Raw genomic sequence first — 13,092 nt, 5'->3', positions numbered from 1 at the left:
AACTTTGAATATCATCCAAAAATAGAATTCTCCCCCTTAACAGGAATATGATCTCAAAACCCGGGATTTACAGACCTTTGTACAAACCAAATCCAACAAGATAGCTTCTTCAGCTTTAGAAAGTTTGCATTGAAATATGGAAACATTCTCAATGTTGCCAATCATATAGTTGTAGAAAATCCTTTATTACAGCACACATAATTGGTGACAGCTTAAATAAAACCACAGACATTTTCCTAGAGCAACAGCTAATACAGTTGTTCTTCTCGCTAAGCACTTAGATGTTCACAGGTGTCAACTATCAAAGAATATTAAGAGGGGAAGTTTGGTAGAAATCAGGGGTTTAGTGTGATCCTGTTCAACTACAAAAAGTGTGCAGTATCACCAGAACATCCTGAAAGATAAATTATAGAGAACAGCTAGAAATAACAGGAGAACTTTCATTCAGACCTTGACATCTGCTTATTCAGCAAGTACACTGCCCCAGAGACACTCAGTTTCTTCTAAGAGCCACAGGGCATTTTTGATTCTCTAGTTGTTTCTTTTAGTTTTTTGGTTTTGGTGGGGTTTTTTTGGTGAGGGTTTTTTTTTTTTGGCAGGGCTGGTGAATTTTTGTTTGTTTGTTGGGGAGTGGGTGGGAAATACCTCTTGCATAGCCAGACATTAAAAATTACATATGCTGGGAAGCCATCATTGGTATTCACTGCAATACCTCCATTTATATAGCTTAACCTTGCCCTGACTTTGCTCTGGTACCCAAAGACTTTTATTATTTCAGCCATCAACTAAGCAGGCATTTACACATCCCTTAAAATAGCCTGATGAAATATATTCAAGTTTTGCCAGACCTCTGACTACCATAACACCAGTATAACAAACACCACCTTCAATCACTTTCCAGCATGCTCCAAAGCATACTATACTTTCTTAACCAAACCTCAGATGCTGTACTTGCCAACTCACCCACACTTCAAACAGCAATCTAGAGGGGTAGTTCTCCTAAACACTCAAGTATTTTACGTACTAAGTATTACTTCATTATAATGTAAAAGTATAGGCACAGAATCAAATTAAAGCTATGAGCAGAAAACTAGAACAGAGTTGGCCAGCACATACGCTAAAAGTATCAATTCTCATGCATCATCCCTCTTGCCCAATATCACCCTTTGTTCAGCCAAATGTTTCATTATTACAGCCAAACCGATCATTGTCACTCCTGGACAGGAAACATCGTGTTGAAGTCCTGCAATGAAAACACTAAGTGCAAAACAATCTTTTCATTCAGTACTTAGAGTACAAGCCAGTAGTTCTTATTTATTTCATTAGTGTTTCCAATATTCATTTTAACATCAGAATCACTGCAGTAACTGGAATTTCCTGTGACGCCAAATAGAATAATAGTAGTAAAAAAGTTTCCCAGGCTATTTTACTAGTAACAGACTTGTTTTTCCTTCAAAGTATACTCCACAATAAAACAACAGATACAAATATAGTCTAGGATATTCTTCTGGGGTAAGAAAAAAAATGCTGCTCAACATCTTTTAAAGTAGAATTTACCTGGCAAAATTCTTTTTATGGGATTTGTAACAACTAATTGCAGAGAGTAAATTCAACTTGTTTTCAATGCAAAAAGGAGGAAGGGAGAAAAGGTCAGATTCCACAGCGTACAAAAATAGAAATACATTATTATGGTTCCATTTAAAAGTTTATCACTTCATAAGAGTAACGACTGTTCTAATAATTACAACCTTCGTTACAAACTTATGAACCTTAGAATACTAACCTAGGAAATAAAAAACACCTTCAGGGACACCCGTCTTTTTAATCTTCTAGTGTCAATCAAGTCTGTCTATCCCCATGTTTTCATCCCTCTGGCACACTCCCATTTAGGTGTAATAAGACACTACTACCCGTCTGTCTGCCCCATCCATCCACAACCTTCCTTCGCACAGAAAGGTTTAAAAACAAACAAAAAAAGCTGTCCATTCAGAAAAGCAAAAATAACTTTCCCTTCCAACCCAAATGGGATAGAGGGGGAGAAACAAGGTATTCTATCTTGATTAAAATCCGACATACTGTATTCTATCATGATGCAAAGCTCTAGGATTCATTTTAAGAGTTTCCAGGCCAAACGACACAATCTGGTCATAAACGTTCTTCCCATAGTCAGCCAGCCGAAAAGCACGTAAGTTTTAAGGCAAGCTGGTTTTCTTACAATGTCCTTTCCAAACAATAATCAACTTGTCTCTTTTTCCCCTATTGCTTTATTGTCTGAAGTGTTTCATGGTAAAGTTTTCTACCACATAACCAAGCACATCTCCTACAGCAATAACAAAAGTAAAGGTAAGAAAATATTTACTATAAATTTCTATAAAAATATTACCAAGTACTGAAAAATTCAGCACTTTGAATTCCCATTGAACAGCTGAAGCACGCAGAAAAACTCTGCCGACTTCTCTCTGCATAGATGTCTGTCACTGCATAATTAAGAATGGTTCGATTTAATTTTCAAATCGCTACAGGAAACCTCCACCATCTTCTAATGAGTACTGAACAAAGCCTGTATAACTTGAAAGAATAGCTCCACTGCCTTTTTAGATGCAGCTACTCTCTAACATGGTTGATGCAATATCAATAAAAAAAAAAATATTAAGTTCTATCTCCTTTAGGAGCAGTCAGCCTCCTCTATACACAAGTTTAAACACACACACACAAGCATACTCAGATTTCCTCATCTTTCATGGAGGACAGAAAGAGGAACAACAGATTTCTCACTCCAGTAAAAAGAACAAACTAAGATCTTAATTTTATCATTTTGTTGATCCCTTAAAAAAAAAAAATCAGAAGTTTGCTGGAGACCTCAAAAGCTTTGGCTCTACGTGATATATAACATATACATTACTATAAGAGTGTCATTCATACTGTAAGTATTTACATCCTACGTATTCCAGTAACAAGACATTATCCTGGTAATGCTTGGATTAGACAGGTATCTACCTAGCTTAGCCTCAGTTGTAATATTTGATGCTTCCCTTCAACAGCAAAGCACAGCGTTCTGGAGTCCATGACACAATAGTGAAGTTTAAACTGAGACTTGCAGCTAATTAGGATACAAATTGATATTACATGACTTTGTCTTGTTTACCAAAGCAGCTCTTAACTACTTTAAGACGACTACCACATTTTTCACAAAAATCATTTCATGACATCAGGAAGACAAAACACAGTAAGTTATCTTTCTGTTCTCCCTGAATATTTCTTTACAGTCCTTCCCTGAACTGTAAGCTTCCCCCTCAATCACACAGAGGCAGTTTTTCAGAATAAACCACAAGTTCAATTTTCAAGAGCAACAAGAAGTTTTTTAATGTCCGTATTACACCAGCTTTCAACAAACATATCTTCCCCACTCTCAAAATGCATTTTCTGCATCTTCGGTTTTCTGTTCCTTCCTCCCTAGATTCCCTAAATTAAACAGGCCAGATAAGCAGCCACTGTCAGAAGGTCAAAAATACAACTCCTCATATTGGCTTAATTTGAGTTTTCCAACAGCAGATGACAATTTGTGAGATAGGAACAGTTCCTTCTCATTGATGTTGCTAGCTTGTTTCCAAACTAAAGGCAACCACAACAAAACATTCACTTGGTAGAAGTTTCCTTAGAAGTTCCCTATTAAATTCACAGTTATGCTCAGACCATAACACTTAGCGAGCAAATGCAAGTGGCAACAAGATGTTGCGGAATGGGTTCAAAATGGAGAGATAAAAGACACTTCAGACTATTACTATATTGGGGGGAGGAGGGGGAGATAATCACCTTGATTTTGCAACACTCTTTCAAGCATACCTGCTGTAATAAATTTCACTACAGCTACACGGTCCTGAAATATTTTTACTAATCAGCCAACAGAATACAATTAGCACCAAAAAGTTTCAAATCGCTTAAACAGAACTTTGATATTCAAATAAACAATGCCCAGCCCTCTCAGACACTGCAGCTGCAAAGTCATCTGAAAATACCCTACTCTCATTTGGAAATACTCAACTTCCTAGCCATTTTAAATCACAGTCAAACCAAATATGGGAAGGTGAAAAGAAAATTCGACACAATTGTGAGCTTGACTGCAGGTTAATATGACTCTTATTTTCTGCATGTGGTCTACAGCAGAAAGTACCGATTTCCATGCTTTTTATTACTGGTGTTAGTAACTGATATAACTGCAGCCAGTAACTGTACTCCCCACCCCCTATACTGTGATTTTCACTTCCTCATGCTCACCTAAACAGATTTAGAACACTTAACAATTTGTTATGACTTTTCATGACCCTGAAATTCCAGAAGTTAGAACCTACATTGAAGAAATTATCTTTAGGCTTGCTTGACTTTCTAAGATGATTCTTATGCAATGCAAGAAGAAAAAACAAACAAACAAAAAGAAATCCCCACACAAATGGTCAAAAACAACAGAAATAGCTTCCTCAATTTAACCACTAAGCTGCAGTCACAATGGTTTTAAGGATACTGGCGATTTTTCTGCTTCTGTCAACATTATCACATTTGTATTTAGTCCCCCTTCCATGTGACCAAAAAAGTAAATAAATTCTACAATGAAAGGATTACACAGCCTGTAAGCAATAATGTCTTGCTGTAGAACACACCAGAGCAGACACTCCTCCCCTCTCCCCAAATAAAGAGCCAGAATAGCCCATGCCTTTAGACCAACAGAATTAAGGCTGCTGCCCTATGAAAACTTCTTTCCTCTTCAGTAAGTTGATGTTTTAAACTTCTTTCTTTTGCTTGAAGACTGTTGAAAAAAAGACACAGAAAAGGCTAACCTAACATATTTTAATATTACAGCAAGCTTTCACAGAAGGTATTATACTTCATAACTATGTATCTTTAGACCTTTAAAGACACATTTATTTTCTGCACATATTTGAAGTTCATCTTTTCACTGAACTCTCCTCCTTTCTTTCCTTGAATAGTTGATGATTTTCTCAAAAGTCAACTACATAAGTAACTGCAAATTCAGTAGCCTTGCTGCCAACTTTTTAAGTTTACTTTTATGTGCTTAAGCAATTCACGCTTATTTACCAGATCTACTTTCTGTAAACGTCACAATCGATTATCGGATTGAAGCATCCCAAGCAGGAGCATGTGCACTGACAGGCCTGCCTCAGGCTTATGTCAGGTAGGAATGCAAATTTCTCATGTCACTGCTAAATGAAACAAAAAAGTACCAAAAAGTGCAGTTTATTAACTATCAAATCTCTAGGGAGTAAGAGAGAATCCCAACGGTATGAAGCAATTCTACTACCATCAGGAAAAAAATGCAAGCAACAAAGATTTAGTCAAAGTGAGATCACCTGAGCACCAAATGCTGCCAAGATTCTCCAAGTTTTAAGAGCATCACCTGCAGAGCTCTTCATTATTTGGCACCTGTACAGGCAGTATGCAAAAATGGTGACCCACACCATGGGGCCCACCAAAAAAAAAAGGTAAAATGACTTCCAAGCAATATCTTCGGAGTTAAGTTTCTGTTAAAACAAGAAATTAAGCTCTCCCTTCCCAGCTAATCTTGTTGCATACTGCCCATTAACACGCCGACACTGTTACCTCCAGAGACTCACCCGATCCTGTCTCTGCCCGTGCCGTCAGCTGCAGAGCTCCGGGAAGCGAGCAGGGAGGCTGGGCCGGCGGCTGCCCGCACAGGCACCGGGGCACAGTTACCTAACCCCGAGCTATCGCGTTTCAAACCCCCAGCGACCGCTCCTCTCGTCTCCGAGTTCACCACCTGCCTTCAAAATCCACGGGGCGGGTTTTTTTGTTGTTTAAACCAGGCGCCCTGTCTCTTTACAGAGGACAAAAGACCAACGGCGATTACAGCCGCCGCAGCCCAGACCTCTGCGGGCTGCCGGGCGCGACCGCGGCGCTGCCCGCCCAGAGGACCGCTCCCCGGCCGCAGCCATGCCCCTGTCGCGCTCCGGCAGGCTGGTTCCCCCCCTCAGCCGCGGACAGAGGCACCTGCAGCCGGGCGGGATCTCGTTTCACGCCCGCGGCGCCCCCGGGCCGCGGCTCGGAGTCACCCGGGCAAGCTCGGGGCTGCCCGCCCGGCCGCCCCCTCCCTCACACAGACACACCCCCGCCCCCCGCCGCGCCTCAGCCGCCACCTGACAGCGCCGGCGGCCGTTAGCGCGGCGGGGCAGGGCTGAGGGGCGGCGGCGGGCACACAAAGCCGCGCCGCCGAGGGGCCCTCCGGGGAGCACCGAGCCACTCCCCAGCGGCGTCGAGGCGGCCCCGCCACCCCCCTCAGCGCCGCGGGAGCGGGTCAGCCCCAGGCCCCGCTCCTGTCCTGAACCCCCCCCACCCCACCCCCGGGAGGCGCCAGGCCTCGGAGCCCGCCGGCAGAGGGAGGCGAGCGGCGGGCAGGGGTGGGGAGCGCCCTCCCCGCGCGGAGGCCGGCAGGAGGTACCTGTGTCAGGGAGAGGTGGGCGGCCATGCTGCTTCCATCATGCACCGGCCGGGCCGCAGGAAGGACGCGCCGCGGCCCCGGCACTCACGGCCCAACTTCAGCAACTTCCCCAGCCGGCCCCGGCCAAAACCCGGCACCGGATCCCTGCCCGCCCGAGGGCCGGAGCCGGAGCCTCCTCCGCCAGCACACGGCAGCGGGAGCCGCCACCAAAACCGGGCGCTGGAGCACACTCGCCGGAGCTGGAGCCCACTCGAGGCAGCTGCAACAAAAACCCGGAGCCGGAGTTACTGGCCTGATATGGTGGCCAACATCCCCGCTCCCAGTTCCTAGCCTTTCCCTTACCTGCTCTGATGGCCCTGCTTCTGCTGTAGACGCTTCAAGCATTTTGAACAGTTACAGTCCCCTAGTTTAGTCATGACACAGGTGGGGGAAGTCCCAAAACAGGAGGTGCGTCAGGTCTGGACTGGGTTGCAACAGAACGGGCGCGGGGCCCAGGAGGAAGCAGTGCGCGAGCCCAGCAGGATGTGCTGACCCGACATGTCCTCTCCTGGCTCAGCAGCACCGAGGGGCAGCCCTGCGCTTGGCCTCGTGCCTCTCTCCGCTCACAGGAAATTATATGCCCGCCTGGGCAACTCTTGGTTGTATACATCCATCTCCCCGTCAGACTGTTTGTGCTCGGTGGAACAGTACGGGGAACAGTGGGTCTTCTGGGGGAGGAAGAGCAGAAGAAAGGGGACGAGCAACCTTCATGACAGGAGAAACCGTGAGACAACATAGGCAGCAAGAGAAAGAGGAGCGAGCTGGAGTGGGAAGCAAACTGCACCACATTCTCCTAACCCGTGAGAAACAATTGTGTACGAACCAGCTGAAAGCGATATTCGTGTCACCACTTATTCTCCTGCTCTTTCTGCTGCTTAAGGCTCCACCTTCACCCAGGCAAATCTCCTTCTGCCACAACAGAGCCAGGGAGCAGGAGAGCACGAACTGCTCCTCCTGTACCTGCTCTCACCCACACACTGGCTATTTCAACTACTATTCTGAGCTCTTTGCACTACCACATCATACATCAGTCACCCAGGGTGGAGAGAAAACATTCCTATTTTTTTCCTTTACCCCAAGATGGATTAGACACAAATTTAAACTTGAAATACACATTCAGGCGAATAAGAGGAAATTACCTGGAGTCATACTTGATTATTGGAAAAGTTTCACAATTTTTTCTTTGTTTTCTTTCTCTGTTTTTAATTCTCTACCACTCTGCATTTTTTTGTCCTCTTCAGCTCAGTTTCGTGCTTGTGCTAATGCTCATGCCCCACCTCTACATCCTGTCATTCCTTAGCTGGCAGTCATCCTGAGCTGCTATTTCTCATCATCTGTCATGAAACATGTGGGATCCCTCCTTCCCATCTATTCTCTGATAAAGGTTTTATAGAAGCTCTCCTCTACCGACCTGTAGAAGAAAAAGAAGATACGGAGGGGAAGAATATAAAAAGCAAACAGTACAGCTGTAAAAATATTCACACCATTCACATACTCACCGTCACATCTCTACTCCACCTCACCCTCATTTCCTCCTAAGTAAAATCCCTAGAAAATAGCACAGGCTATTATATTTCTAGGTTGATTTTTTCTTCTTTGATTAAAATTGGAATACTATCCCACAATAATTAATACCTGGAAATTAAACCAGAAGATTGTAAAACTACAGCTGTGTCTCCTGGGGACAGAAGTATTTGAGCCCATTAGTATTTGGGAGGGGCCCCTTCAGCAGAGATTTGGAGGGCCTGGGTTTCTGTTAGCTGCCATGATCTCACATGGATGCCCTTTGCTCTGTCCGTTGATTTCTCCTTCTCTCGGTCTCCTCTCCCCGGGCGAGGAGAACAGCTACAGCTTGGCAGCAGACTGGTGGCCTCTCAGGAGAGAGGTTACACCCAGGCTGACGCCTTCTCATTGCAAATAGAAGGAAAATGCAAAACAGGGTAATGGGACCTGGCTCTGGAGTTAAGAGGCTTGATGTTGAGAGCTGTTGTGAGCAGGATTTTGTGGGCAGGCTCTCTGACTCGGCAGATGTGTTCTTTTTGCTGTTGCCTTTCTCTCTGCTGGGTATTGCATCAAGTGTTTCCCATCTCGTCCAGGACTAGACCCACAGCTGCAGCGAGGCTACTGAAACAAGGGTGTTGAGAACACCAGGGACTTGTACAGGTACTCGCCTCTCCCAACAGAGCCCTTCATGGAGGGCAGCCTCACCCAGAGCACGATTAAATGTCCCATGTACCCTCTGAGCAGGATGTGCTGTCCGGGAGGTACGTCTGCTCTGGCCGGATGACTGCCCCTCAGGGCCTGACCTTCCTGAAGCCTCTGGGTTAGAAAATAAACACAACAAAAACCACCATTTTGCTCCCTCAAACTATGAAGTGCATAGCAGTCTGCTGATCTGGAGAGCCTTTTCATACTGCTGTTGAGCTCTCCTAAGCAGCAGCAGCAGACTACGAGTTGCACTTGCTGCTTAGGAACTAGCAGGCAGTGCCAGGTATATGGTTACATACCTTCAGGCCCTGGCCATGCATATAGCACGCTTGGCTCCTCTGAGAGGTGGACGGACTTTCAAAACACATGGTCATCATGCATGACCACTCTGTCCACAGAGTGCAAGAGTCGCTCAAGGTAACCACTGTGGCCTCTGCAAATTAAAATAATAATGAGTTCCATTCAATCAACGGTGGATTGGTGTGGTCCCATAGATCCTTACTGTTGTTGAGCGTTCTGTGCCTCCCACAGACAAACATTGTTCTGGGTGCCTCCAGCCACCTGGGTTAAAACAACTAGCTCACAGCCTCAGACATCTCTATAATAATTACAACAGCACTTGTCAGCCTGCTGACAATGAATGGTTGTACTGCAGATGAATCTTGAATCTAGAATGTTGGGTGCCAGAAGGAAATAGCTATCTGCTTCTAAGCTGGAACTGAAATGTCATCTCCTGACATAAGGTCATAAAACTGGACTTCATACTTATTTTCTGTCAAGAGGAATATTAGGGCTACTAAAATCTACCCAAAACCATTGGCAGGTTTGCAAAGCAATGCCTTCCAGCTACTTTCTTGGCTTGGCCACGAGCAGCTCACTAGGGCTTGGCTAGGGTGGAAGAGCTCCTGAAACCTGGAACTGGGGGACTTACTAAATGTACCTCTCCCCTTATTTGCTCCTCAGTGGAAACCCTGTTTTTCTGTCTCTCCCTTTGCTGACCCCATGAATATTGGGCTTTTGCAGTATCTCCTGCACTGAGAATTGTGTAAATGTTGAAGGGGCGGTGGGATTGTGTGCTGGGTTTTTGGGAAAGCTTCTTAAGAACTAAGAAAGTCAAAAAGTCAATGAACTAGGTAAAAACTTAAATTAACAGTTTCATTTTATATCTTCTCACATTCAACATGAATTCTCCTATAGGAAATGTGTTTATCTGTAATCTGCTCTGTAATAACTGCTATATGTTGATCTATTTGACATGAGATCTTCTAATACAGGACACGCTTGATACCAAAAGGACATGGAGAACAGTGTTAGCATGCTATTATTTGTAAGTATAATAGGATTTTCTATTATTCTAAGTACTGACAGTTTGGCAAATGGGTACCAGATCTCAGTGTTCTTTATTGTTTCTTTAAAAGTACAATGCACAAGGTTACATCTACACTGGACAAACGAGTGACTACTAATAAATCAGAACCAGCCAAATGGCTTGTCAAGAATGGGGCTTGCACCAGTGCATCTACAATAGCAGCAGCATAACCATTTTGGTGCAAATCCCCATTGTAAGATACTGCGTAAGTTTATAAAGTGACTCGCTGTAGTACAGGTGTCTTGAATTTGAAACTTGTGCTGCAGCAAAACAGCATAGAAAGGCCTTATACAGGTCAGAATCAGACATTAATGACCTCTGTGTTTTATAAATCTCTTATGATCACCAAATATCTTTGTGGTAAAGCTAGTAACATTTTAATCACATCCACTGGTCTCCCTGGAAATAACATCTTAAGTGTCCATCCCTTCCTTTATTATAGCTTTGTTTACGTTATGGATCAGCTCACAGGAAGCCCATTATTTTTTTTCCAAAACAACACGTAGGCATTTAGTATGACTTGTTCTGCTCGTTCTAGGAAAAGTATTATTACACCCCATGAGCACTCGGGAGGCTGACTAGAGGAATGATTCACTCCTGCCTCCTGCATACATGAACATGAAATGACGTACGCAGCTTTCTGGAATTTCAGTGCAAAGCAGATTAGTAGCTCCTGTATTACCTACGCAGAATTAAGGATCTAAATGTCAGAAGGATTAAACCATTTTGAGTTTTACAGAACAAAAGGAACCATACGCACGAACGCACAAAATCCTGGCAAAAAAAGAATTACTATTCTATGATCAAAGAATGAAATGCAAGGGAACCGGCTCACAAGTAAACAGAGACTGTCTTACGTTGCTCAGGTTTCAGAATGCCAAGCAACAGCCGTGCTCCTGATACAAACCAGCATTTTCCCACACTTAGATTATTGAGAGATCCCTCCTGAGAACTTTGATGACCTTTTGGACTGAAGGTACCTTTTATCAGAAATCTCAGAGTACTTTCCAGGACTAGTGACACAAGTTGATTTAAGAAGTCACAACTGCAGGTTAGAAATACACCCCAGGATATGCTTTATGTGCTCTTTACATTTTATGCAGCTGCAAGTTTTCTACACATAGGGTTACTGATAGGCTGGTATATTTTAAGGCCACAAGAGACCATTACAATAATCTAGCTTGACCTTCTTCATCAGATCTTCCACAGAGATCTGTTAATTTTTTGCATAAAGCCTGTAATGTGCGAGTCCTACAGTGTATCTCTAGGAGAATGTCTAGTTACTAGAGTATGTACACTGATCATTATGAAAACTGCATAGAAATAATCCGCTAGTTCCTCTTGTGCTGTGCTCTTGGCTCCTTATGGTGGTTTGCAGACTTTCAAAGTTAGAGCTGCCTTGAAAGTGTTTTAAAACTGTACAAAACTGTATACAGTATTATACAAAACTGTAACAGTATTAAAGAAGCACAAACTAGGATATTAAGGTATCCTTGCATATTTCTTCATCTGAACAGTGTTTTCTGTTCAGATGTTCAGAAATACTTGAATATATCTGAATTTAATTTCTTCATCTGGCAGTCTTATGTCACATAGAGTACAATATGGAATAATTATACCTCTTTGTTTTTGTAAAATGATGTCATTTATATTGCAAATATTTAGAATCCCAAAGGGCAAAACTATTTTTGAAGGCCAAGAATTAGAAAGAACAATCTTGAATTTTTATGAAGAGATTGGAATGTTACTGTTGATAATAACCAGAATAAGGCTTCAGTGAATCTCTTCAAAACACTTATGTTTGATGGAAGAGTTGACAAATGTAAAATTCAGCACTACAGACCCATCTATACCGTTTTAAAACATAGCCAATTTATCTTTTCATTAATCTTTTATCATTAAGACTGTAAGCATATTTTCTCCAACTAATTTGTATGAGCCAATTTCATGGGGCTGTACCTCATGCCCCAAAAGAGTTAGAGAAAATGTAGATATATACAAGAAGTCAATATGACCTCTTTATAAACTAGATGGATGACACACAGCAGAGCGACATTTTTCACATACGATTTAATTTTTAATTCAAGATGATATTTGAAACCCAGAAAAATCTTCAATAGGCACTAATTTGACACGATGTCCAGCTAATATAGCAGTTGGAGATTTAGCCATTCTTTGTACAGCTTAATATATGCTCTGACAGAAATAGAACAAGCGATACCACTGTTGAAACAGCAACAGTCTTCATTATATATTAAACACATCAATATTGTAATGTGTATTGTACATTTGACCAAAATGAGGGTTGAAAACTAGTATGTGTACAAAGTAGCGGGCAGAAATGCTTCTACCAACAGTTTCTTCTGTCCCCTTTTTCCTCAGGCATGTTGTCTATACTATAAATCTGGGGAATACGTGGCTCGCTTTTCTGAAACAATTACAAGTCTATTATGTCTTAAGTAAACAGAAAATATTAAAAAAAAAAATCTACACACTGAATTCCCAGCATTCCCCTAACCTAGAACTAATTCACTCTGCACTTCACAAAGATTATTAATTCATTTCAGAATTACAAGATACATGAAATAATTAGGTAAAAGAGCATGTTATGGACCGTTTGAATTTTTTTCTTCTCATGAAATGATTTGTCTTTAAGACAAACTCATGACTATTTATGGCATGATGCCATTTTTATGGCATTACTGTAAATCTTGATACTAGCAAGTGTTTCTTCTTGAGACTTTCCTTTTTTGTGCTCCTCATTCTTTTTATCTTCTTATTCTTACCACCTTCCCAATTTTCTTTCATTTTCATCTAGTCTTAATTACAATCATAACAATGTCAAAATGGTTTGGAAATTATGAAAATAAAGTAACACTGATGCAATAATATTGGTCATAAGACAAAAAAACTAACTTTCCCAAATCACAGTAACCTACTACCTGCAACTCAGTCTTCAAGCTGAGCAACGAGTCAGGCACTAACACAGCAAGACACTTAGGACAAC

The 13,092-nt window shown here is 42.4% G+C and overlaps 1 protein-coding gene across 3 annotated transcripts in view; it reads right to left on the bottom strand.

The window, feature by feature from the left end:
- EPS15 (epidermal growth factor receptor pathway substrate 15) overlaps positions 1-6,683 on the bottom strand; it is a 52,786-nt gene extending 46,103 nt beyond the window's left edge. The window contains exon 1 of one of the 3 annotated variants that reach the window (XM_075155788.1): positions 6,470-6,683. In XM_075155788.1, the coding sequence (XP_075011889.1) occupies positions 6,470-6,496 (27 nt within the window). In that variant the 5' untranslated portion in view covers positions 6,497-6,683. The remainder of the gene's footprint in view (positions 1-6,469) is intronic. The other 2 variants (XM_075155789.1, XM_075155790.1) reach the window with 2 other exon arrangements.
- Between the last annotated feature and the right edge of the window lie 6,409 nt (positions 6,684-13,092).

The sequence above is a fragment of the Calonectris borealis genome, chromosome 8 (assembly GCF_964195595.1).
Source record: "Calonectris borealis chromosome 8, bCalBor7.hap1.2, whole genome shotgun sequence".
Taxonomy (NCBI): Eukaryota; Metazoa; Chordata; class Aves; order Procellariiformes; family Procellariidae; genus Calonectris; species Calonectris borealis.
This window is presented reverse-complemented; position numbering and strand designations above follow the sequence as displayed.